Source organism: Ambystoma mexicanum, chromosome 1q, assembly GCF_040938575.1.
Source record: "Ambystoma mexicanum isolate Mex_15411 chromosome 1q, UKY_AmexF1_1, whole genome shotgun sequence".
Classification (NCBI taxonomy): domain Eukaryota; kingdom Metazoa; phylum Chordata; class Amphibia; order Caudata; family Ambystomatidae; genus Ambystoma; species Ambystoma mexicanum.
The window spans coordinates 984,483,724-984,511,423 of record NC_090922.1 but is presented as its reverse complement, the minus strand read 5'-3'; the positions used below and the strand labels follow the sequence as shown (position 1 = coordinate 984,511,423).

Here is a 27,700-nt window from a genome sequence, read left to right as displayed (position 1 = left end):
CTCGTAATGCGGCCCATTGACTTGTTCACAACTCTGGAGAATGCTCAATGCCCAGATTACGTCTCTGGGTAACATGGTCTGGGAGATTTGCCTATGCTTTCCCCCCGATTCCCCTACTCAACAGGATAGTTCACACGATGCACCAGATACAAGTCACACTGATCTGGTAGCACAAATGTGGGATCGACAGCCGTGATTTGCTCATCTCATGAGTGTCAGTCTCTGCATCCAGGAAACTGCCTTGCCTATACAACATGCTATCACAAGACCAAGGGAAAATACTACACCTGTGCCCTCAGACACTCAACTCAGCAGCTTGGCTCCTGATGTCATAGAATTTGGGCATCTCTAACTCCCTCAAGCACGAAAACCTAACACCACCCATTCTTACTCCAATAAATGGAAGCGTTTTGTAATCTGGTGCAATACTAAGACCATCAACTCTATAACGACTGTTCCCCTTAAGATATATTGCTTTATTTTGCACACCTCTTATAGTCAGGAATTGTTTTCAACTCACTTAAGGCCCACCTCGCTGCCCTCTCGCATACACCACATCTCAGCGCAAGGTTTCATGGTGGAAAATTCCAGTAATTAAAGCATTTATGGAAGGGGTAAAAAAACTTCACCCTCCTATATCTAACCCAACTCCCGGATGGGACTTAGATGTTGTTCTTACAAGACTAATGGGACCTCCCTTTGAGCCAATGCACAAGGCTAGTCTTAAGGCTCTCACCTATAAGACTGCCTTCCCAGTGTCTATTACCTCTATCAGGAGAGTTAGTGAACTACAGGCTCTCTTAGTTCAAGACCCATTTGTTACCATTCATAAACACAAAGTCGTACAGCTCACACACCCACGCTTTGCACCTAAATTAATTTTCAAAGTTCCATCTGAACCAATCCATCGAACTTCGAACTTTCTTTCAGAATCTCACTAATGCAGCTGAAAGAAGCCTCCATACACTAGATGTTAGGAGAGCAGTGGTATATTACCTTGATAAAACAAAATCACTAAGAAAGACAAACCAATTTTTTGTCTCTGTTGCCACTGGTAGAGAAGGGTACCCTGTCTCTAAGTTGGCCATATGTAAATGGATTGTCAAATGCATCACACTGTGTTACTCGCTTGCCAAAAGAGATGTACCCTTTATGCCTAGAGCACATACTATTCAAAGCACAGGAGCTACTATAGCCTTTATTGCAAATGTTTCTCTTGATTCTATTTGGAAAGAATCTACCTGGAGTTCTGTTCACACTTTCACTCATACTCAATCTAAGTCTGATTTTTATTTCATTTTTATTGGATATTTGTAAGGCGCCTATACAACAAAATGTTGTTTCAGGTGGGACAAGCAGTTCTAAGACATCTCTTTGCTACTGTTCCATCACACATCCCAAAACCATCTCCTGCTACTGCTCGCTGGTCTATGCACACCATGTTATTCTAAGCAGATTCACAAGCATCAGAAGACATACACTAATCACCATAATAGTATATCTGGTGATGCTTGTATCTAGTTAGATTCACATGCTCTTGTAGTAGAAGGAACATAGACATCTCACACCTTCTTTTCTTCTGTACTCATTCACGCATTCTATAAGGCTCCCTCACGGCAGAACAAAAACAACCGGTGGGAAATCGTAGCATGGAGGATTTTTGGTACACTACACGTCATGTTAGGGATAGTGTTACAGTCGTGCCCATGTCGACGTCCCTTTTCGATCTTTGAAAGAAAGATGCAATACTCTGCGATTACCATTAGATGTCGGACTATATGCACAGCATGTGAATTTAAGCAGAACAAGCACGAGAAATATGATTATGGTGAATAATGTATGCCTTATTGTACAAACGGCTGGTAGTAGCTAGATGACACTGCACAAACATTTCACATTATATGCATTTTGCAACAGTTAAAACACTCTCACATATTTTTTTTGCAAAACTGCCCACACATGATTGGTCAAACCTATACAAAAGAAATCCGATCTTCTCTAATTCCCACGTTCTCATTGGTCACATTTATTTAGCTGTCATCATCAGCACATATATTTGTAGCAGACCCCTTTCCTGTAGTCTTGTGTGTTAGGTCCTGACATCATCACATAGTTACACATTTACATACAAGCATAATTCATTACAAGTTCCAGTGAGCCTGGGATCTTCTAACCATGGACGTGATGCACATGGTTTGCAAGAACACTTGAAACAATACGAGGATGGAGAAAGTAAACAAGTTCCCTTTGAACTGGCGATAACTTATTCACCTGCCCAGACTTGCTGGCATCCTTGTTTCACTCTAATTTTCTGAGAATACCCTCTTCCCTCCAGCTCTGCAATTCTACACCCCTTTCTCCCATTGATTGTTAATTATAATGGACCGTTTTAAATTCAACTGGTCTCTTTGTGGACAATGCACATTCTTCTGCTCCTTAAGATCTGTAGCTGAACATTCCGCCCACTTTGGACCCTCTTCCTGCTCCTTCCTGTGAGGCTAAGAACCTAGGTGTCATCTTCGACTCCACCCTCTCCTCTCCTCACATCTCTGACGTCCCTAAGTAGTCAAACTACTATCAGCTGCACCTCCTCAGAGGTACTATTCCTTTTCTCACTTTCCCCCAGAAGATCACTCTCTCCAGAGCTCTGCTCCTCTCTAGGCTGGACTATTGCAACAGCCTCTTTCTAAATCTTCCTGCCTCTACTCTTCGACCTTTACAACTTATCCAGAACCAGACTGCATCAAGCCCAGGGATCGTATCTCTCCAGCTCTGAAATCTCTTCACTGGCTCCCTGTGGCTGCAAGGATCACGTTCAAGACCCTCTGCATTGTCCACAACGCTTTCTGGGGCCTGGAACCGCTCTACCTCCAACTTTCTCTTCCAAAACATCTTCCTTCTCGAGCTCTCCGCTCATCCACCTCTGCGGGTCAGACACTATTCCAAGCAGAGAGTTGGGGCAGATCTATCTCCTCGGCTGGGGCCTCCCTCTGGAACAGCATCCCTGCCTCTCTCAAACTTGAGCAGAACCACTTCTGGTTCCGGAAGCACCTCAAGACCTTCCTTTTCGCTTCTGCTTTCTCTCTTCCTCTCCCCGCTGATGCACCCGACTGCCCCGCACAATGGTCACCTGGTCACCCTCTGACCTCGGGCCCAGGCTCCTGCTTGTCCAGTTGCACTTGCACTGCCTCCGGGCTCCCCAGAATTTAAGGGTCTGTATCTGCAACCCTATTGTCCCTTCTCTCTGCACTTATGAGCCACCCGCTGGCTGCACTTATGAGTTAACTGCACTTCCTCCTTCCCCCTCCCCTGGCACTTCTCTCCTTCCCGCTTCCCCTCATTTGCGCAATCTGAATGACACAAGACCCAGTAAGATCGTTATTTTGCCCTCCTTGGTTTCCCCCTCCTTGTCTTGTCACGTCTAGAGACACTTGTGTACAGGCGCGGTATAAATGCCACATGTTTATCATATCAACAGGTAAAATAGATGCTGTTACCGATTGCTCTTGAAACTGCCCTAGGACACTGCACAGAGCTAGGTGCACTAGACACAGTGCTTCCGCTAACTCTATCTCATCTGGGATAAACACCCTAGGGATACCAGACGCATGGGGGGAGGAGAGAGCAAATGTAGCAAAATCCTACAGATCTCTCTCTCCCCACTCTCCTCATATGGCCATACCATACACTGGGCCTGATCACGACTTTGGCGGTAATGCCAGCGTTATTACCGCCAGCGGTATTAGCCCTACCGCCGAACTCCCCGGTGCTAATATCGCCGGATCACAAGTTCGGCGGTAATGTAATTCCCCATTCCCCATTGAGCCCATTCAGGAATGCCCCATTCCCCATTGGGCTCAATGGGGAAAATTTGCGCACTTACCGCCGGCGGATTTCCCGCCGGCGGTAATAGCACAAATTTTATTTGGATATCCCCCGAGCTCAGAGCTAGGGCGAAATCCGCCGAAGTCCTGATTTGGCAGACCCTTAAATCCGGTGGTAATAGCGCGACCGCCAGATTTAAGGGTTACCGCCAAAGTCGTGATGAGGCCCATTGTCTGTTGCTAAACCATGTGCATCTATTATTGAATCTGAATTTACATGATTGTCCATAAAGTCAGAAACCATATTCCTTTGTGACCTCAATAATATTTGATCAAATACTAGATACATTTGAAACATTCATATCCATACTGATCTTTGAACATAACAAGAAAAACGAGAAAGACATATATTCAATCATCCTAACATTCATTTTAAATCCAATGTTTCTTCTTATTCTTGAAAATAACAGTTGCTGGTCTACGTTTGCTCCCCCCTTTTCTACTGGAATAAACTTAGAATCCTTAGGGCATACTTAACTTTGAGCCTGCTCCTGTGCCAGTGGAGGGGTGCTGATATCCCTTTGCACGTCACTAAGGTGGACCCAGTTCTTGCTGCCCTTCACAGCAGATGGAGTTGCGAAAATCACATGGTGTGGCCCATGGAAGCACTGCTCATTGCAGCAACTGACAAAGATGCAGATGTAGGTCAGGTCTCCGGGGAGCAATTGTGACTGGTGTAGATGGCGGATTCCTTGCTGCTTACTCCTGTATACTGTTGATGAGAATACACAACCTCTGAAGATATAAGTCTAACACTTTGCTTAAAGCTGTAAGGTACTCCGTAAACTCCTCACCTAGGACCTCTTCTGATTTCTGTGCATCTCATACTTTGTGAACAGGTGAGAGTGGTGTGTGCAACCTATGCCCAGGCACAATACCATGAGGACTAATGTGGCGACCTTCCCCTGGCTGATTCCTTAAATAAAATAGAACAATTGGTAAACAATAGTACCAATTTTTATTCAAATCATTACATAACTTGGCTAATCGAACTTTAAGAACACCATTTAGCCTTTCCACTATTGCGTTGGCCTGAGGGTAGTACAATGAATACAGCATGTGCTTAATCCTCAAGAGTGAAGTAATCTCTGCGAAAAAGGCATTAAAGTAGTGGGTCCCATTGTCAGACTTCACAACCTCACAAATTCCCCACCATGGAAATACCTCCCTCACCAAACATTTTGCTGCATACTTAGCATTAGGGTGTATGCAGGGACCAGCCTCGAGCCAACGGGAAAATGGGTAGACTACAACAATGAGATAGTGAAAATCGTTAAATATTTTAATCATGTCGATGAAGTCTATGTGCAGCTCTTGGAATGTCCCACAAGGCATGGGCAAAATTCCTCTTAATGTCCTTGTGGTGTTACCAGGATTACATTCTCTGCAGACTATACAATTCCTTATAAATGTACTTACCTGTTCCTGTAGGTTTGGTATGAACCATTCCTTCTGGAGCTCTGCCGCGATTTGACCAGCGAAGTGTGTGACGGGTCATGTAGTTGCTCTAGAGCCACAAGAAGCAGTTCTACAGGCATTACTACCTCCTCCATAAGCTCCTGTCTCCACAGCAAATCTGTAGGTGAGAGGGAAAACCATTTCTTCAGTCTGACCTGGTATTCCCCAACCGCAAGGCCCAAAACGGCTGCACCCGTAGCCCTCTCACCAATAGAGGATCCATCAACAAAAAGTACCTCAACCCCCTCCAAGGCATCCTGCTTAACACTTGTCCTCTTTTCCTTTTTTCCCTTGTATGTCGCACAATCGTTTACAATATCATCAGGTTTCACTAGCTCAGCTACAAATGTCACGGGATTGACTAGGTGACACTGTATGGGATGTATGGATGCATTTGAGAGAATAAGCTCATACCCCAAGACTCTCTGGGTCGTCAAAGTCGACTTGGACCTTTCCAAGATTGCAAAGACCACATGCTCCACATACAATGTCACTGGTTAACCCATAGTAATGATTGAAGACTTTTGAATTGTAAAAGCCTCTGCCTCTAAAGCCTGCTAACAAGAGAACTGCTCTTGCATCATGGGGTCTGGGACTCTGCTATAGTACGCTAAAGGTTTATGGGCTACCGACATTTGCTGGGCCAGGACCGCTGTCATCACTTGCCTGTTTGAATGAGAAAATAGATTAAATGGTTTCTTGTAATTTGGGGTCACCAAGACCTGAGCATTACTGATCGTGGCCTTGAGTACCCGTAAGTAGGTCACCATCCCTTCAGACCATTCTATCAGACCTTTCACCTTTTGCGCTCCCTTAAGTCCCTACAGTAAGGGCCTCATGTAACTAGAGTAGTCAAAGATCCACAATCTACAATAGTTACAGAGTCCCAATAACTTCTGCATTCGTTTCACAGTGACTGGCTGGGGCGTATTCTGGACTGCAGTGGCTCTCTCTGGCTTTACCTTCCTTCCTGCGGGCGATATTGCTTGCCCCAAATATATTTCCTCTGTTTTGCAGTATTGAAATTTTTCTTTGTCCACTTTGTACCCCTTCTCCACAAGCAGAGTGACACAGAAGATTATATTATGCCTTGCCTTGAACCCCTCTTTCTCATTGGGACCTTTATCGACCACCTCAACATTGACTATTTCTCTAAATGCATCTAGGTCCTGGAGTGACGGGGACAAGGATCTCTGTCCCTAACAAACAAAAGAACTTCATCTCTCTCAAGAGGATGTTACAGAAGAAATTAAAACACCCACTCCACAGAGACTACTAACTGTTATTTCCAAGAAGAGGGAGACAAAGGGGAAACCCAAGGTCTCAAGGAAAAAGCCAGAGAGCACTCCTGTGCAACCCACAAGGACATCCCAGAGAGGACTGTCCAAGGTCACACCAGTGACTACTCCAACAGCTGAGGCTGAGTGTGAGGAACAACCAGGAAAGGTTGAATCAGCTGCTGAAGATTCAGAGCTGGAAGAAGACCTTCCCCCTGTTGGAGATCTGGATCCTAAAGACCATCCTGAGTTGCAGTCTTTACTGGCAGAAGGTGGCCCCTGTAGGACAGACTTCAGCAGAGGTCAAAGAGAGTGTCCTACTCTTGAAGGACTTTGCTAACAGGCAGCTTCCCAGCTGGACAGGCAAGAGCCAGGGAAGCACAAGTTGTACTGGGAAGATGGCCTCTTCTACAGTGAACCTACTGAGTCTATACCAGGGGACTACAGAAGACTTGTAGTGCCTCTAGAGATAAGACAACAGTTTGTACAGTTAGCCCATACAATTCCTTTAGCTGGTCACTTAAGCTTTAAGAAGACCCAAGAAAGGCTTTCTCTGTATTTCTACTGGCCTATATTGGGGTCTGATGTAGATAAATTCTGTAGGAGCTGCCACACTTGTCAGACATCGGCAAGAGTGAAGCAAAGAATGTGGCACCTTTGTTGCCTCTCCCAGTGGTGGGAGTCCCTTTTGAGAGGGTAGGAATTGACATTGTTGGTCCCTTAGACCCTCCAACCTCTTCAGGCAATCAATTTATATTGGTTGTAGTAGACCATGCTACTAGATATCCTGAAGCCATACCTATGAGGACTGTTACAGCTCAGGCTGTTGCTAAGGCCCTACTTGGTATTTTTACCAGGGTAGGTTTTCCTAAGGAAGTCATCTCTGACAGGGGATCAAACTTTATGTCCGACTACATACAGGCCATGTAGAAAAACTGTGGAGTGACTTACAAGTTCTCAACTTCCTACCATCCCCAGACAAATGGATTGGTAGAGAGGTTTAATAGAACTATGAAGAGCATGATAGGGGCTTTAGAGGAACCCCTTAGAAGAAAGTGGGGCCTTATACTGCCATGCCTTCTATTTTCTTATAGAGAAGTCCCTCAGGAGGGAGTTGGATTTAGTCCCTTTGAGCTTCTCTATGGTCATCCAGTTAGAGGTACCTACAAAGCCGAGGGCCTTACAGGACAAATGTATTGGACCCTTTAAGGTTGTGGGAAAACTTGGAGAGGTCAATTATTTGGTGGATTTAGGCAATACTAAGGTGGCCCCCAGGGTCTTTCACACCAACCGTCTAAAAGCCTATGTTTTAAGACCAGAAGTGGGAGCTTTTCTTCTAGCCTCTGCTTCGGAGGAGGAGGAGGAGAGTGAACCTCTACCTGACCTCCTAAGGGGACAACCTTTAGATGGGAAGATAGAAGGAGTTAATCTCTCTTCTAATCTGACACTGGAACAACAGGACACGTGCAAATCTCTGTTAAATCAGTTTGTCCCTCTGTTTTCACTATCACCAGGCTTGACCCTTTGGGACCAGCATGATATTCTCACTGGTGACTGTTTACCTGTTAAAAGCAGAGGTTGCAGGATGTCAGACCATGTAAGAACCCACATAAAGGAGAAGGTCAACAAGATGCTTGATCTCGGGGTAATAGAGCCATCTATCAGTCCATGTTCCAGTACAGTTGTACTAGTGCCAAAGACATGATCCAAGGAGTTGAGATTCTGTGTGGACTATAGAGCTCTAAATGCAGTAACAAAGACTGATGCCCATCCTTTACCTAGGGCAGATGAGCTGGTGTACAAAATTAGTTCAGCCAAGTACCTCAGTACATTTGACCTAACGTCAGGCTATTGGCAAATAGCCCTGACAGACCATGCCAAGGAGAAAACTGCATTTCCAACCCCAGCAGGCCTCTACCAGTTTTAGGTTATGCCTTTTGGATTAAAAAATGCACCTGCTACATTCCAAAGGATTGTTAATCAAGTTCTGAATGGGATAGAGGACTTCTGAATAGCATACTTGGATGACATTGCAGTGTGCAGCCCTTTGCCCAGCTGTCTTTTGCCAGGAGAGTCCGCTATCAGGTGACCAGAATCTTTTGTGACCACAACCGGTTGACTGTCCAAAATCCCAGATTCAAAAGTGGACTGTCAGTATCCCACATCCCATGACAACATAGTCTACCCCATCTTGACTTTTGTCTTTGTTCCACGCTCTAAGCAACCATATCTATGCCCTGGTAACTTGTTAAAACTGTTAGAATTCTCTGTGCACCCTGTCCTTGATTTTCTAAGTGCTAGCACCATCTCTCTATGAATTCTGTCTTGTGTAGATCATAAGCCCTTAGTCATATTTTGAGTAATCAAACTAATTTCCACATGACGTTGTACGCTGGGGTGACGAGGTTGACGTTGCGAAACAACCTTGAATCTTATTGTGTCCCACTTTAACAATATAGTCTAAATAATTGAGTTTAAGTAAAATTTCACTTTCTTTCAAAACCGATTTTCTAATTTATAACGGCTTTATTTTCCTAAAAACAAACCTCATTCTACCTTCAAGATCTCTCTCAATTCGCCAGCAATACCCCTCCTTTAACCTCTACATTATCACTGTGCTATATATCTATCCCCTAGCCTGATAACCGCATTCAAATTCAGTGTTTTTCACCCGTTTTTTGTAAAAGAAACTTTTTTAACATTTAAAGCTGAAAAAATGTAAATGCAACTTTTCCACGTGTGAATCCGGCTGCACTGGGTTTTCAATTTTAACTTGCTTTGTGAACTGTATCCCTTTGTGATACCTTACCTTATGGTTGATAGTGATATAACATCCCTAATACTGTGATGAAACATATGTATATCATTATTTAAACACACATAGAATTATTTATCAAAATCTGAGTGTCATTTTAGGCCTTTGCAAAGGGTTTTGCCTCTTATTTTGTGAGGGAAGGTCGCTCCTATGGTGGTCCCTTTCCATTTCCTCACTACCCCCTCCTGTTTATTTTTGATCAAGTGAGTTTCTTGTAACAGGGCGATGTCTATTTTCTGTCTCTTCAGGTACATCATGACCTTATTCCGTTTCAAGTAATTATTGAGCCCCCTGACAGTCCAGGTCACTATCCTAAGGTCTCTCATCTTATCCTTTTCCTACTCCGCTCGCTTCTTCTCTTGACCTCCACTTCTTGCCCCGTGCATTGTGGCTATAGGCTCACCCTTCAACAACTCCCCAGACCCCTTCTTTCCCTTAACTCCCCAAACCCCATCCCTCCCCCCTGCTGGAACTCACCCCACTCCCATCCCAACTCCCTTTCTAACTTCCCCTAACTGTCGCCCAGCTCCATCACTGGATCTCAGGCTATCCCACATCTAGCCCTTTCTCGGTATTACTGCTACTCTGAGCTCTGCAGGAGGATACCTTACTACCAGTATCTCGACTAAACTATATAAGGGGGGGTGATAGTGTGTCTCTTGGCACTGCTTATATAATGCCATACGTGTCATTGAGCTAACAGTATGTTGCTCAGTTTACATCTCTATTCGTAACCTCTTTCCCGGACTCGTTATATGCTGTGCTATAATCAAGTCCCAAAGTCTATTTCTTATACAACACTACAGCGCAGGAAAGTACAGATTAACGTATCAGTTCTGCTCTCTGTCTGGTCATCCGCTCACGCTGGGCAGTTCCGTGCGTCCAACCACTCTGTTGCGTCTTCCGGAGTCTAAAAAAAAGGGCCTTATTCTTGTGAAACACCTTCAGTTTCACGGGGTACATCAACATGTATTTGTACCCTGCTTGGCACAACCTCCTTTTGATCGCCCCATAGTTCAGTTGCTGTGTTTGTACCTGGAAGGTGTAGTCCGGATACGCTGTGATGGTCGCTGATGCTCTGTTTATTGTTTTCCCCTTTTTGAAAGTGCTCCAGGTTCTTCTCCCTGTCTTTATCATTCAGTATTTTGGCAATGACTGAGCGTGAGGGGGCTCTCGGTGGCCGCCTCCTAACCAGGGCTCTATGTGCTCTCTCAACCGCAAACCCTTGGGTGAGGGCACCTACCCCGATTTCCTGTAGTAGCATGGCCTTGACATAGTCAGTCGGGTCTGATCCTTCTTCCCCCTCCAGGAGTCCCACAATTTGTATGTTGTTTCTACGTGCACGCCCTTCTGCTTCTTCTGCTCTGTTTTTTCTAGGTTACGCACTTGCTGTCGCAGTGTATGCATTTCCGTGGCGTTCGCCGAACAGGTGGTCGTATTTGTCTTCATCTCCATCTCTAACTCACTTGTGCGTTCTGCCAACGTCCTCACGTCCTCTCGTAGCAAATTGATGTCCACCTTTACAGCGTCAATCTTAAATTCCAGCTTGGTCTTTAGTTCAGCCATTGCAGCATCACGCTTAGCCTCCCATGATGCCTTCAAGTCCGTGATTGCCTCTAGTATCTGCTGATCATTTCGTGTCGGGGTTACCTCACTCTGCGAATGTTGCCCTTTGTTCTTGCCAACCTCTGTTGTTTGTGGTGATTTGGTAAACTCCTCCATCGTTGGCTGCTTCCCCTTCACTTTAGTCAGTTTGGAGGCCATATTGGACCTAGAAGTGGTCCCTCCCCGCATGCAACAGCCAAATACGTTATATCCTACTGCTTCTCGGCGCCCGGCTTGGATCTGGAACCTTGTTCTCCAAAGGGCTATTGTCTGCGTGGTGCACAGTGTGCGAGTGTCTCGCTCCGTGTTGCCTCAGTTGCTCTTTCGCCTTGGTTTGCCTCAGGTGTCCAAAACACTGGTCTCAGCCTTCCATTATGGGCTTATTGTCTTTGCTCCACTGTTCTGAAGCCAGCGCCTAATGTCCTTTGTTAATCTGCCCTCTGCGTGTCCTTATTGCGCTCTTGTTTATACTCAGGGTGCCATTGTGCTCCAGTTTGTGGAGCCGTTACCACCCTCAAATCCTCAAGCTACAATTCCATGCGCCTGCCGCGCCATTCACGCAGCAGCAATAACTCTCATAACTTTCAGTGTGGGTTGTGATTATGTGTCTCGCTGCAGCCACTGCCATTAACAACCAAGCTTCTTATCGCCTCTCTTTTGGCTCCCCCTTCCTTCAGTAGGTTACCCGTGTTGTGATTATGTGTGTTTCCCACTTCGTATGGCCCCTGTGTGCTTCAGCTTCCTGGCAATCACGTTATTCGGGTGGGTCCCAGCAGTGCCCCAGCCTTCTGTTATATTTGCTCTTGCAATGTGAGCTTTCTGACCATAGCTTATGCATCTGAAGGTCCTGCTTGCCAGTGCGCCCCTGATGTCATCAGTGCCTGGGCAACAAAGCGCCTCTCAGCCGCGCGCTTACTTGGCTGGATGACTTAATAAGATTGTCAAGCTACTCCATTGCCTGCTCTGTGTTCTGTGTGATACTGTAGCAGATTGTTGACTCTCCCCGACGCTCTGTACGGCACTGGGTCACAAACAATGTATCGTGTTCTGCAGTTGCTCTTGTATTTAATACACCACTTCCGAATCGTGCTGGGTCAATTACACGTTTAGCACCCTGCTGGCTGGGGGCTGTTCGGCTCGTATATCAGGGCTCATTTATCAGCGGGCTTAACTTCGCTCGCGAGTCGGGACATATAACGATATGCGCCTGACCTGTGCATGTGTGGGACCGCTACCCCACTGCCTCCACAGGTGGCCTTTGGGTTGGCATCCGAGCCGCTGCACACCGGCGGTCCACTTCCAGCAGTCTATGAACTGCTCGGCTCTGCTCTAATGCGCTGCAGGGGCCGGCGCGCCTCACCCACCAGCATCTGTCGCCCTGCAACGATGCTCGGCACTCCAGAAACCACCTCACTAGTCTTTGTTGGGCTGCAGGCATCCTCGCTCCGTTCCGCTGAAGATCACTGAGCGTGATCCTCAGTCCCTTTGTTCTCAGAGAGCTGCCATTTTGTTAAAACATCTTTGGGGCCTCGTCGCCTTTCAATTGCGCATATCTTCCTTCTTGTATACCAGATCTCGCACCAATGTTGTGCACTGCCTGCAGCATAGGTTCCCACGGCCGTAGGTCTGATTAAATGCCTTGTACACCACCTCTTTCTTGTGAGCATTCCAGGATTATTTCAGGATTGGCAGGAGCCACAGTGATTCACAGCTTATCCCATGGCTAGTTAGCCACGCCCCCTGTTTCATTAATTTATGCCTTTTTGCTCATACTTCAAATGCTCTGAATGCCATTTTGCTCCTCCTTGAAAGTAATTTAAATGCTGGTCTAACCAGACGTCCAGAGCGGGTCCCGCAAGGGGACCTCGTAATAGGGTGGAATGGGTTTAACGGCTCTGGCACCTTTACTGGCGCCGTTAAACCCATTCCGCCAGCCTCCTAATGAGGCCCCCTGTGTTTACATTTTCTCCCCACCCTCTTGAATTGGACGATCTGTCTGCGGAGACCGCGGTAGTCTGCGGACAGAACGTGCCACATCAGGGCTTTTGAGGATGGCAGGCATGGAAATGGGGCTGTGGAGCCCAGGGGATTGGCCAATAAGGTTTCCTGGGTGTGGTATGCAAGGGGAGAGTGTGGCAGAAGGTTTGTTTGCTGAGAGGAGTGCAGATGGCTATGGCTGTGCCGTTCAGGAGTCAGAGTGTGTTGATCTTGGGGAACTCGTGGTTCCATTGGTTGCAGGTGTATGCAGAGCAGTGTGGAGTGGTTGAACAGCTTGGATTTGATCATGTTGATGTGAAGTGGTATGGAGTGCGCGGCATGAAGTGGGTGGACTCGCTCCCACTTTGTGTCACTTTGGTCACGCTCCAACATCCGGCCATTATCATTGTTCATTGCGGAGGGAACAGTTTAGGCCATGTAACTGGAATTTCACTGCAGTGTGCAATGAGGAGACATTTGGGAATATTATGGACATTTTTCCAAACTCCCAACTCATTTTTTCTTACATTTTTCACAGACAGAGGTGGCTGGGGACCAGTTGATTTGGTCCGCAGATGGAGAAAGTGAGGTGCAATGTGAACAAGGCTGTTTGGGCATTTTTGAGAGACGTTGGCATGACATCTTTCAATAATGAAAACATTACATTTCACAGCACCAATAGTGTACAACTTACTGATGCTGGTAATCAGCTTTTTGTGCAAAATATCCTAAATGCTTTGCAGCCCTTTTTGTAAATATAGCAAGCAATTTGCAGTAGGTGTTGCCCACTTTACTGTAAAACTTGAAAAACACTTTAAAAAATAAAACATACATAAAAGGCTATTTTCAGAGCCACCACTTTGTCACGCAAAAGAGTGCAATGGTTTAGATTTTTTTTATATGTCCACGGACTACCGAGCTGTCCGCGGACTCTGCATTTGTGATGTCATCTTTGATGCCCTGGGTGTTTGTCTTAGCAGTGCACGCTGGTGGCGCGAGTAATGGTTGCTAAGCTCACCATAACTGGTGAATTTCTTGGGTTTTTCGGTTTTACTTCTAACCATAATATTCCTTTAACAAAGTTTTCCCACTGATTTTGATAGGTTTTTATTAATACAACTTAACCATAACGTCCCTTTAAAAAGTTTTTCCACTGAATTTGATAGGTTTGTATTAGTGCAACCTCACCATAACATCCCTGTAACAAAGATTTTTCACTGAATAGCTAATATGAATACAAAACATTTATTGTTCGTAGTAGTTCAGTAGAACATGATGCCTTACTTGATAGGAATTGGAAAATAAATGTTTGTATTCACAGTTCATGTCTTCAATGTCATCGGCACAGATATGTTATATGTTACCTTAAAACATGAACAAAAAATAATGAATACAATGATATTTTATTTTTTGCAGAAGTCCCACATCTTGTTTTGTTAACCAAGGTAGATGAACTGTGCCCCATGGTTGCTGAAGATATTCGGCAAGTGTACAGGAGTCGGGCTGTTGAGAAACAGGTAATGTTTTATAATGTGTGATATACTATGAATTTTCCTCACACAGTCTCCTTGATAACATCATGTTGATGCATTGTTTTACTTATGTTCACCATTTACCGCATACTAAGTTTGACAAATGTATTTGTTCTTTAGTACTTTCTGTCGAAGAAATTGTGACAGTTTTTTTAAAAATCATTTTACTGAGTTTCTTTTATTACTTCAGTCACAATGACTCAACAACAAAAACATTTAATTGATCCACACTTTTATTTAAAAAAAAATCTTTTGATTCTACCTAATAAAAGATGACTTACACCAAAAACCAGGAAGAGAACATTTGATTAGTCGTTTCCCCTTCTTTTAAAAAACACTTTTCAGACTTATATCTAATGGGTCCTTTGCTGCCAAAGCGGTCTCAGGGTACAGATAAAAACCTAGCATAGCGGCATGGGAAGCAGAAATCGCAGGTAGGCCTATGGTTCCTTCCATATGTCTGTCAAAGTAGAATGTCATTAAGTTGTGGAGTTGTTTTTGTATGGTGCTGTTGGCTGGTTCAAAAGTAAGTGTTCAAAGACATTTAGGAAGAGTTTTCACTACCTGGAACAAATTGCTTTTCTGTGAAACCAATTTCCTGAATCCTTGTAGAATGATCATTCATGGTCCGACTAAAGGCTAACAGGGCCAATCATTGGTTTAGAGCTGGGAACTTGTATCTTCCACAGCAGCTTACCAATCAAGGACTTTAATATCAGCGGTAAAAGAGTGGTCCTTTTTGTCTGATCCCCATTTTATGGATAGATGTCCTTCTGATGAATACTCCAGGATCCCAAACATTTAGGTATGCTGGACTGGTACTAAATTAGAAATTGCACTGTTTAGAGGTAGGAACCTACCTTTGATGTGGGCCACTTATTTGGAATATTGAAGTCTGTTAGTGTCCTTGCAACAAGAGAATGCTATTTATTGTGATTTATAAGGCACCAGCAGTGATCACTGTCACTTTGCAATGCCCAAAGAGGAGGGGAAGGAGTGATTATGATCTTTACAGCCTTGAAACATCCAGATCAGTTATATGTAGGGGAGGAAGTGTGAGAGGGAAGGGCTGGGGGCTTCTCTGGCCCGATTGGCACCCTCTCGTGAGGTTGTCTCTCTAGTAGGCCCTCACAGGCTGTGGGCTTCTCAGGCCTGTGTGGCATCCTCTCGTGGGATTGTCTCTCTTGTTGCACCCCCGCGGGCTGTGGTCTTCTTGTGCCTATGTGGCACCCTCTTGAGGGGTTGTCTCTTTGGTAGGTCCCACGAGGACTGTTGGCTTCTCAGGCCCTGATGCAAGTCTGACCCATTTTTGTGTTGTTGCGGTCTGAAGTCCCCGAATGGCGTTCTTCTTTGGGGAGCCTCAGCATAGGATCAGTGGGGTGCCAGTACCTTTTGCATGTGGTGTTGCTTCCTGCCTCAGCGATCCCTCCGTGTTTGGGGACTCCGCCTTCATCGAAACTCCAGTGTCTCATACGGTGTCTCCTCCTTCACCCACCATTATGTTTCTTTGGACATCGACTCCTCCCCTGCATGGCTTCTCATTCTTTGCTCTCTGTCAGCACCTCTCTCCCTCTTCACCTGTTTTCTGGTGTTTTAAGTGTGTGCTTGAAGTAGTATGTAGATTCCTTTGGTTAGCATTGAACTCCAGTGGCGGCGATGTGCAGAGGTCAGTTCTGCAGTCATCCCCCTTTAAAGGCCCCTGAGCATTGTTGATATGTACTGCCCCAATGTAACCAACAAACCCAATGGGTTTAAATGAATGGTAGGTGGGTTGGGAGTATCAACTGGGCCTACCTTGTTCCCAGAAGGGAATCACCTCCAGTGGGATCCCGCCTAGCCTAAACCCTTAGGAGGCCATTGCATAGCCGCCTCACCTCTATAGTCCCAAAAGGGGTGGCTCCTCCTTGGGAAGAAGGAGCAAATTCCCTGGATTCGTCACATAGCCTTCGCTTTAGCTTGCGGTCCACCTCTTCTGGGGATATTGTTCTGGTAAAAGTCTAAAGGTGGTTCAGCATTTTCCTCTGGATATTCCTCCCTGGATGTCAGAGGTGAATAACTCTCTGGGTTCACTTCTCCTAGGTTGGGTTGAAGAGATTTGGAAATGTCAGGAAATCTGTTCATATAATTACCTCCTCTGGTAACCCCAAAACTAAGGCCACTTTAAGGGTGGTGACATCCCCCTCAACCTCTAAGGTGAGTGGTATTTTTGGATATACCTCTGCATTGCCCTGAACAAAGGTTATTTACACTGCCTCATTCAGGTCTAGGTGGTCTTGCTACACTAAGTCTGAACGAATGGCAGTCTGCTGACTACCAGAGTCGACTAGGGCATTGGCCCAAGCGTTATTTACTTGGATGGGTTCTCAAACTTGGAAGCGGTTGGCCTGGTAAAGAAAATGGTCTGCTCATCTAGATCTTCTTCCCTGATGTCTCCGCAAGCTTTACACACCACCATCCGTACTCAACCTATTTCCATGGGTTCTTCGGTTTTGATTTCAGGGCAAACACATGTGAAATGGCCTTTGTCGCCACATGAGAAACAGGTGGGAACAGGAGGGCATAGTCTGTCGCAGCCTGTGGGTTCCTCTGACTCTCTCCTTTATGGACGTGTTTCCCTCATGACCTCTCGTGGGGTGCAGGCTTCTTGGCCCCAGGTGCCACCTGCTCATGGGGTTATCTTTCTCTCTTAGCCCTTCACAGGCTGTGGGTTTTTCGGGCCCATGTGGCACTCTCTTGTGGGGTTGGCTCTCTTGTAGGCCTTTGTGGGCTGTGGGTTTCTCACACATGTGTGGTATCCTCTCGTGGAATTCTCTCTCTCATAGTCCATCACGGGCTGTAGGCTTCTCGTGCCCATGTGGCTCCCTCTTGGGGTTGTCTCTCTCGTAAGCCTCACAGCTGTGGGTTTCTTGGGCCCTGGTGGGTCCACTTATCTGAACCTTTTCAGGTTGTAGCAGTCTGTGGGCCCAAACGGCTTCCATGTTTGGGGAGCCTCGGTGTAGAATCGGTAGGATGACGTTACCTTTCACCTGCAGTGATGATGCTTTCTGCCTCAGCAGTCCATCCATGTCTGGGAAATCCACCTTCTTCGGAGCTCCAGCATCTCGTACGCTTTCTCCTCCTTCCACCCACCATGGCGTTGCTTCGGAACTCAGCCCCTCCCCTGTGCAGTTCCACGGCTTCTCATTTGCTGCTCTATGGCTCACCTGGTTTCCGGTCTTTTAAGTTTATGCTGGAAGCAGTATGGAGATTCCATTGATTAGTGTGGTACTCCAGCAGCAGTGACATTTACAAGTGACTTTGCCATCCATCCCCCTTAACGGACTCCCGAGTGTTGTTGATTTGTGCTGACCCCATGAAACCAACAAACACTGGGTTTAAATGAACGAGAGGTGGGTTGGGAGTATAAATTGGGCATTCCTTGTTCCCAGAGGGGGGTCACCCCCAGTGGAATCCTGTTTGCCCTAGTGTTAGGGAGAATTCTCTTATAAAGCTAATTTCCCAAACCTAGTGAGTCTCCCAGCAGCTTTGCTGGATTTTTTGGGGTTTGTTTTTTTCTCCTGCTAAGAGTGAGACTCTTTTCCTCCCACTCTTAGACATGATTTGAGGTATGTCTTTGACTTTGTATGTGCTTATGTGCTATGGGGTTTCTTTCTCCATAGGGTATCATCTGTTTTTGTGTATGTGTAACACAGTACCCTCAGTGCAGTAACACAGGGGTGTCATAGTGACCCCCAAACATAGACTCCATACCCTGGGACTGACTACTGTCTCCCAGGGCATGTAAAGTCACCATTGACTTTACTATTCCTAAATTGTGAACAGAACCAGTACAAACCATCATATTGTGGAAGTACTGGAAGGGGTTAATTATATTGCCCCTGGGTCTGTTTTCAAGGGGTCACTGTCCAGTCCCCCCTTGTTGAGTTTCTGGCTGGTGGCAGTGGTTACCACGTGAACTATTCCCCCAGAATATTCTCTCTGGGATTTTCCCATGGATTTTAAACGCACCACTTTTTGGTGCAATGTTAAAGATACCGCCGGTTTATTTATTTAATATTAAATCAACGGTTGGGTCTTTTTGCCAGAACTCTTTTCTAAAATGGCGTTCGTGTCCGTCTCTGTAACTCTAACCAAGGTCGAGTCCTTTGTTCCACTTTTTGGCAGGCTTCTCCACAGAAGCCCTCCAAATGGTGCCACTCTGTCTGGGTTCCACAGGATGTGTGTGGAGGGGAATTGACACACTGCACTGCGTTGCCTTAGCAACTCAAGTGGCACTCTATTCTGATTGGCCCAGTGGTGAACCGCCCGGCTCACCACTTAGCATGTGTGAGTGACAGCTAGGCATTTGAATGGGGGGTTTTCTGCATAAAAGCAGGGCCTTTGGGACTGGAACTTCAGAAGTCGCCACAGGACCTACGAATCCGAAGAGGGAAGAAGCTGAGCCATCTGCAACGACGACACCACCGGTGAAGCCCTGCTGCAACAAACTCACCACTTTCCCAACGACAAGAGAAGATATTCTGCTGGACGAGTCTTCTTGGTGCGACCAACCAGTTTGCCCCTTTCACCTTCCAAAGACGTCTCTTGGTCGAATCGCCCGTGCCAAGCACCCCGGCGGCCGAATAGCCAAGCTTCACCACTTTGACCACGAATAAAAGGAACGCACCTTTTACTGATGAACTCCGCGGCTGGTTTGATCCCTGTGCAGTACATCGACTCCACATTTCCTCCTCAACGAGATCCTCTCTTCCCCTGGTTGAAACAACAAACTGCAACCACTGCCAGGAACAACTGCCACCGCTGGAGTTTCCTCTCTCTTTAAGGTACTGTGTCCTGCCTGGCCTCCCTTTCTTCGATTTGCCCAAGGTGACCCTTAACGCCTTGGCTTTCCAACTGGGTTGGCCCCAGACCTTCTAACTTTACCTTCTTGAATCACCCCAACCTCTCTTGAACATTCTGCAAAGACTTTTAGTGCATTTTAAACCGTGTGATCCTGGGAACATTTCGCTTTGCTCCATTTAAAGTGGGCCTGGCCTATGAAGTTTGGCTCTATAGTGTATACTGCCTTTATTCCCTTGCTGAGAACTCCTAAAAGTGTTGGGACCTGTTTTATTTCTATGCTCTGCATTTCTCTCTCCCTTTAACCTAACTATTGGAGTGGCATCTAGGTTACGCTCACATCTGTTTTAACAAATCGTGGTGTTTTAACTCTGACTTGTCTAATAGTTATCAAGGGAGGTGTGTATACTTTACCTGACTGTGTTTTAACTTGCTTTTGATTTAGAGTGCTAGTATATTGCCTAAAGTGTGTTTTAAATAAATAATTATATATTTTTTATACAAAGCTCTGATCAGTGTTTGTTTGCTCTACTGTGTTTTTAGCCCTATTGTGTATACTCTATATACTGCCCTACTCTTCTTGAGAGAAGTCTGACTGTTCAGCCGCAGCTACCAGGTAAATCTGGGTGGTGCAGACTGCTACCAATTGGGTTTACTGCTTACTCCTGTAGTCTTAATCTGTTTGCAGTGTTCCCTAAGGGAACTGCACAGGATTCTGCCTAACACCTGACCCCTAAGGGGACTATTGTATAGATGGCTGACCTTCCTAGTCCCACAGAGGGTGGCTCCCTTTTTTTGGAAGAAGTGGTGATTTCCCTAGATTCGTCACAGTGGAAATTAGCTTCTGATGCTTGTTAATCTGCTTAGAATCACATGCTGTGCATATGGTCCGACATCCAGTGGTAACCGCAGACTATTGCATCTTGTCTTTCGGGGACCGAAAGGGGACGTCGGCATAGGCGTGTCTGAAACACTATCCCTATCGTGACGTGTGTAGTACCCAAAATCCCTCACGTGCCGAGGTCCCGCAGATTGTTTTTTTCCGCCCAGATAACTGGTCGCCCTATAGCGGAGCTCTTCATGAGACATTGTTTATTTTACCGAATTGTCGTTTAATCCCCATTAAGTCACTTCGCCCATCTAAAACATCTTCGACGAAGACTACGGGGGAATCGTCTATTGCTGTGGGTTCCGGCGCCTAAGATCCGGCGTTCGGACTTCCACGTGGTCGGGCCTTCTGGCCGGCCTACACAGTAGGGAGAGTGGGCTCGGGGTTTGCCATACTGCTATGATGTCTTTCCTCTTTTCCACTGCTTTCCTTTTTGGTCTGGTCACCCTTTCCTTCTGCTATGGAAAGGACTCCATTTAGATTCTGCCCTGTGTGTAGGGTCAGATATTCATGGAAAGACGAGCACACGTCGTGTAACGCTTGTCTCCCCCTAGAGCACAACGAGAAGCAGTGTTCGGCATGTAAACTCCTTAAACCTAAACCCCTTAAGGAGCGCCGGTTGAAGTGGTGGGCCGCATACGGAATGTCACGCGTGGAGCCTCCCTCCCCTGCCGCGACACCAGCCGAAAGTGACGGGGGTACATCGGATAACCAAACGTCCAACGCGGGCGTTATAGACCTTGAGGCGGACTATTCTAGAGCCGCCACGCCCGTCCCCGACCCTGCCAGGCTCGAGTCCGGTCTTGCTACAGGGACCACACCCGGTGACAAGGGCGTACAATCGCACCGCACAAAGCACACAACCCAAGCGCCCTCCTCGACGACTTCGTCGAAGAAGGTGAAAGCGCCATCGGATCATTCTGATCCGAAGCCTTCCCCGCATCCGCATCAGCACATGACGATTGGGCATAACAAACATAACAAGGGCGCTACTCCCCAAACTACACACGCCAAAGTTTCTGAACAAGAAACTTCGACGGGTTCCAAGGTTTCCAAGGCCCGTACAGGCCCGAAAACTGCAAGTAGGCCTCTACCCGAGAAGCCATCCGCTGGCCCTTCTGGAGCCGCGAAAGACATTTTCACTGCCGACACATCATCGGAGGCGTTATCTCCCGAAGATTCAGTGACTATCCGTAAGAGCATCAATAGGATTGCTACGGCAGTGGGCCTAGTACTGGTTCCGCCCACAGTTATGGGGCAATTCGCTGAAAAGTTTTCCACGGATTTGGAAGACGATCCTGAAGACTCTTACGAAGAAAGCCAGGTACCCCTCTCAAGCACCCTGAGGAGATCCTCTCAACGCCTTAGGGCGGAGAACCCGGTGTCTTGATATTGGGCAAATCTTCCTCGGGACCAGCCCTTGGGAGGAAAAATTACCCAATTCAGCCCAAAATACAGGTTCTATTGTGCCGAGCAGTGAACTCATGCTAGTGACAAATGACACCTTCAAAAAGTTTTAGTATTTATTCTAAACAGTGAATTTCAGCAACATCTTGGGATTCAAGTTAGAGAAGATTACAAAGCACAAAACTTAGAGAAATGCAAAATATAGAGAAACATAGAACTTAGAGAAACATAGAGAAACACAGCCTTACGCCCCTTCAATTAGCACTGGGAGACCCTGGCCCTCATAAGCTAGCTGTAACAAGCCCCGCTCAGAGGACAGCGCTACAGGGTGCCGACAGAGCAACAGATTCCGGACACTTGATCTTGCTCGAACCAAGTCCACAGATCGATCTCCCACCTGAGTCATGTGGGCATGCATTTTTATAATCTTGTGCTGTCAGTCCATGACACGCAGTTCTAGAAGCTTCCCTGTGCAAAATACAGGCTTGCTCATGGAAAAATCCAACTCTGTGAATTTCCACTGTGCTCCTTTCCTGTGCCCCTCCCTACTTGGAGCCCATCTGCGCGAAAGCTCAGGAATGTCTTATCAGTGCCTTCTCAGAGAAAGAGGATTTGTTTACGAAGCCATGCAGGGCTACCGTTAGAAAGGCAGAATATTCTAAGAGAAGCCGAGATGAATTAACCCCATGTGAGCAAGCTCAAAAAGGCATTCAATCATAGCTTATTGTTCATAGCGCTTAAGATTGGCTATCTAAGCGCTATATAGGTGCCATAATGTTCCAAACACTCCAATAATGTCTATTAGCTACAGAACTGGGGCCTTCGCCCTGCCTGTCTATCTACAATGCATAATGTGACCTACCACCCCTACTAGGCCTGCATATTCCTTGTAGCTCACTACTGCGTATTGGAAGTGCTACAACAGACTACTGTCAGCATTTTTGGCACATACTTTGAATAAACTATTGGCTTTCAGCAGCTAATGCTGTCATCTAAAGACCTGATTGGCAAATTTGCAATTTCGTGTATCACTACACCCGGTTCCTACTCAGCTAGGTCCATTTGGGTCATCCAAGTGGACCACGGAGCAATTCGAGGGGTGTATGGATCGGCTGGAGCAGTTTTTCAGGGCTTCTGATCAACCTCCGCCGAAAAGAGCTTGGGTAGACCCTAACCCTCAAACACAAGATGCCCAACACCTAGATGTCCAACACCAAGTTGACTATCATGAAGATGTCCAGATGGACACGTATAGAGACATCTATACAGAAGACGAGGAGGCTTCTTTTCTGGACAACTATGGGGAAGATCATGGGGCAACGGACAACTGGGAGCATACCCAGCAGGATGATCACAATTCTGATATCGTTTGACTCGACTCTCCCCCATCCACCCCGATTCGACAAGCTTCCCCGGTGGATGATCAAATGGCTTTCAACAACATGTTGAAAAAAGCAGCAGAATTCTTTAAAATTGCCACGCTTGAAGCCTTGCCCGAACAAGATTTCGCAGAGGACATTATTAATGAAAAGCCTCCCGCAAGCCAGTCTATCCCTCTCTTGAGCTCTGTAAAGAGACGGCTGGCCCCTTCCTTACTCACACCCGCTCGGACTAGGGCTGTGAACCCAAGGGTCAAAAAACTTTTCCGGCCCTCCCCCACCGACCGCTTTATATCAAAGGATACGCAATCACAGACTCGCTGGTGGTGACCAACAATCGCAAGAGAGCAGGGGTTCGCCTTGCCACGGGAGAGTCACCCCCGGACAATGAGTCCAAAAGGTTGTATGCCTTAGGCAAACGGGTTACGTCGGCGGCGGCCTATACCGTCCAGATTGCCAATAACACGACGTTACTGGCAAGCTATGTCGACGCCCAATGGAACCTACTCCAGGAAGGCCTTCAGGATGTTCCGGAACCAAGCTTCTCGCCATTGTCTCGGAGGGCAAACTTGCCAATCAGAATGTTGTAAAGAATACCCTGGACACCGCAGAGACAGCAGGCAGGTCTCTCGCACAGGGTACTCTCCTAAAGAGACACGCATCCATTATCAACAAACCCATCGAAGAGGCCAACCTCTTCGGGAAGGCGGTAGACGATGCGTTGGAGACAGCCAAGTAGGAGCACGAGACTATTAAGTCGCTGCACCAGATTTCCCAAAAACCCTCTTCACAAAGGGGCAGTAATTCTCGGCGGTCCTTTCAAGGACAAGCCTGTGCCACTCAAAATAATTTCGGCACGGGCAACTTCAACTCAAGTCAACCTGCTGCAAGCCCCACTTACTACCCCCAGAGGGGTCAGAAGCGCAGAAAGAATAGAGGCAGAGGCTCCAATTCCAGAGGAGCATGAACTTCGGGTCAGAAATGACCACCAAGTCCAGGTCCCCTCCCATGTCTCCCCGGTTGGGGGGCGATTAACATCTTTCCTCAAGGCATGGGAGAGGATAACTTCAGACCAGTGGGTCTTAAAGACGGTCACCAACGGTTACTGCGTGGAATTCGCCCGTCCTCCACAGTTCAGACCACCGAAACATCAACGCCTTTCACCGGAACATCTGCAGATCCTGATCCAAGAGGTGGAAGCGGTGCTGGGAAAGGACGCCATAGAAGCCATCCTGATTCTTCAGGTAAACAAGGGTATCTATTCAGTGTACTTCCTTGTACCCAAAAAAGGATCTCACCATGCGTCCTGTTCTAGACCTGCGCCCAGCGAACAAGTTCATAAAGCCCCAGAAGTTTTGCATGGTAACACTGCAAGAGGTGATCCCATTGCTAAAACAGGGGGACTTCATGACAACATTGGATATGAAAGATGCATACTTTCATATTTCAATGCTGCCAGCGCACAGAAAATTCCTAAGGTTCGTGATTCAGGACAAACACCACCAGTTTAAGGTACTCCCCTTCGGCATAGCCTCGGCGCCAAGGGTGTTTACCAAGGTCCTGGCAGTGGCAGTGGCACACCTGCGCAGACTTTCAGTTCCAGTTTACCCTTACCTCGACGATTGGCTCATCACGGGGGACTCGTTCGACGTTTGTTTTTCGAACACCCAAAAGACAGTAGACCTACTGTTCAGCCTGGGATTTTCTATCAACGAAAAGAAATCCAGCTTAGTCCCCAGCCAAGTAAAACAGTTCCTGGGGGCTCTAATTCGTACGAAAGACGGTCTAGTCTTCCCTTCCAGCGAGAGGGTTCAGAACATGCTCTCTCAGGTTCCTCAGTATGTAGCCAGTCGAGAGGTGACGGTACGCAATGCAATGCGTTTGCTAGCGATGATGGCGTCATGCATATACTTGGTTCACCACGCGTGGCTGCGCATGCGTCCCATGCAAGAGTGGCTCAACAGCCAGTGGTGTCAGGCCAGCGGACAATGGGAAGATCTGTTAGTTGTCTCACCAGCCCTCGTTCTCTCTCTGCAGTGGTGGTCGAGGGAGAACCTCTTGAAGGGGAAAACCTTCACCACTCCTGCAGTGGAAGCCACTCTCACGACAGACGCATCTCTCACGGGGTGGGGGGCTCACCTGCTTCAACAGACAGCACACGGAGTGTGGTCCCCTCAGGTAGCGTCCAACCATATAAACTTGCTGGAGCTATTAGCAGTGTTCAAAACATTGAAAGCCTTTCAGGAGCAACTGCAAGGGAAGACAGTGCTGGTCCTACCCGACAGCACAACAGCAATGTATTACCTGAACAAACAGGGGGGCACTCACTCTCCAGGGCTATCCAAGCTGTCCCAAAACATCTGGATATGGGCTCTCAAACACAATATGTTCCTGATATCCCAACATATTCCAGGGGAACTTAATCTGCTGGCAGATGTACTCAGTAGAGATTTTCCTCTGCCAGAAGAGTACGAATGGCGACTGCACGAAGACATTGTATCCAACGTCTTCGCAGAATGGGGGTTTCCAGAGATCGACCTGTTCGCTACTCAGGAGAACACCCAATGCCAAGATTACACCTCCAGGTACCCCCAGAACCGATCCAAGGGGAACGGTCTCTGGATAATTTGGTCGGGGAAATTTGTCTACGCTTTTCCCCCCGACTCCCCTTCTGAAAAAGATAGTACACAAGATGCACCAGGAACCAGTCACCATGATTCTGGTGGCTCCCATGTGGGCCCGCCAACCTTGGTTCCCGCACCTGATGGAAATGTCCCTCTCCCCACCAGTCAAGCAGCCCTGCCCGTACAACATGTTGTCTCAGGACAGTGGGGAGGCTCTGCACCCATGCCCACAAACTCTGAACTTAGCAACCTGGCTCCTGAGGTCTAAGAGTTTGGACATCTGCAACTCCCTCAAAGATCCATGGACATACTGAGGGAGGCAAGAAAGCCTAACACACGTTATTGCAAAGCCAGCAAATGGAAACGTTTTGTCATCTGGTGCAGTTCCAAAGACGTCAATCCCACTGATTGCTCGCCTTCACACATTGTGTTATATCTAACCCATCTGTTGGACTCTGGGTTAGTCTTCAATTTCTTAAAGGTTCACCTAGCGGCGTTGTCAGCATACACCACGTCACAGCAGAAGGTGTTGTGGAAGGGGTTAAAAGAATGTATCCCCCCATCACTCACCCAGCCCCTGGGTGGGATCTAAATGTGGTTTTAACTAGGCTCATGGGACCCCCTTTTGAGCCTATGCATAAAGCTAGTCTGAAAGACCTGACTTACAAGACAGCCTTTCTAGTAGCTATCACTTCTATCAGAAGAGTTAGCAAACTACAGGCCCTCTCGGTTTTGGACCCCTTTGTTTCAGTCCACAAAGATAAGGTAGTTCTGCGCACACATCCCAGATTTGCGCCGAAATTTATTTCAAAGTTCCATGTGAACCAGTCAATCGAACTACCCACGTTCTTCCAGAGACCTACTAACATGGCCGAAAGAAGCCTTCACAGACTAGATGTGCGCAGGGCAGTCATTTTCTACATGGATAGAACTAAACCACTGAGGAAGACTAAACAATTCTTTGTTTCAGTAGCAGCTGGTAGAGAAGGGGATCCTGTCTCTAAATCAGCAATATCAAGGGGGATTGTCAAATGCATCACACTATGTTACACTCTTGCAAAGAGAGAACTGCCTTTCAAGCCTAGAGCACATTCTACTCGAGGCACTGGGGCATCCGTAGCATTCATTGCAAATGTTCCCCTAGAGTCCATTTGCAAAGCGGCAACCTGGAGTTCTGTACACACCTTTACAAAACACTATTGCCTAGACACTCATTCTAGGGCTGATTCTCAGGTGGGACAAGCAGTACTAATACATCTTTTTTCTAATGTTCATTCTCACAACCCACCTCCAACTCCGGGTACTGCTCGCTAGTCTATGCACAGCATGTGATTCTAAGCAGATTAACAAGCATCAGAAGACATGCATTACTTACCGTAAAAGCATTTTTGATGATTGTATCTGCTTAGATTCACGTGCGCCCTCCCTGCCTCCCCGCTCGGGGTGGAAGGAACATAGACTTCTTACTACTTTCTCTCTTCATGTACTCACTCACTATAGCCTTGGGCTCCCTCATGGCAGAAAAAATACAATCGGAGGGACCTCGGCGAGTGAGGGATTTTGGGTACTACACACGTCACGATAGGGATAGTGTTTCAGACATGCCTGTGCCAACATCCCCTTTCGGTCCCCGAAAGACAAGATGCAATACTCAGCGGTTACCACTGGATGTCGGACCATATGCACAGCATGTGACTATAAGCAGATACAATCATCAGAAATGCTTTTACGGTAAGTAATGCATGTCATATCGGAGCCTATGAAATATTGTGCAGTTGAACAGTGCATTTTATTGTATTAACAAAGCGACACCCCTTGCAAAAAGAAAGACTTTAACAGTCCATTACCACTTTTAATGTAATAAGAGTAACTTTACGCAATTGGCTAGGGCCTTTGTGGTCACTAACTTTACATTTTTAATCTGTAAAATTTGGCACTGTTTTTATTACATTGGTATCGCTGTGTACCTGTGTTGGGTTTTTACAAATGAAATCACTTGCCCATGTAAGGTTAA

The 27,700-nt window shown here is 46.8% G+C and overlaps 1 protein-coding gene across 3 annotated transcripts in view; it reads left to right on the top strand.

The window, feature by feature from the left end:
* Nucleotides 1-27,700, top strand: part of LOC138539841 (interferon-induced protein 44-like) — a 354,668-nt gene that overhangs the window by 294,658 nt on the left and 32,310 nt on the right. For all 3 annotated transcript variants that reach the window (XM_069641638.1, XM_069641639.1, XM_069641640.1), the window contains one exon: nt 14,433-14,533. In XM_069641638.1, the coding sequence (XP_069497739.1) occupies nt 14,433-14,533 (101 nt within the window). The remainder of the gene's footprint in view (nt 1-14,432; nt 14,534-27,700) is intronic.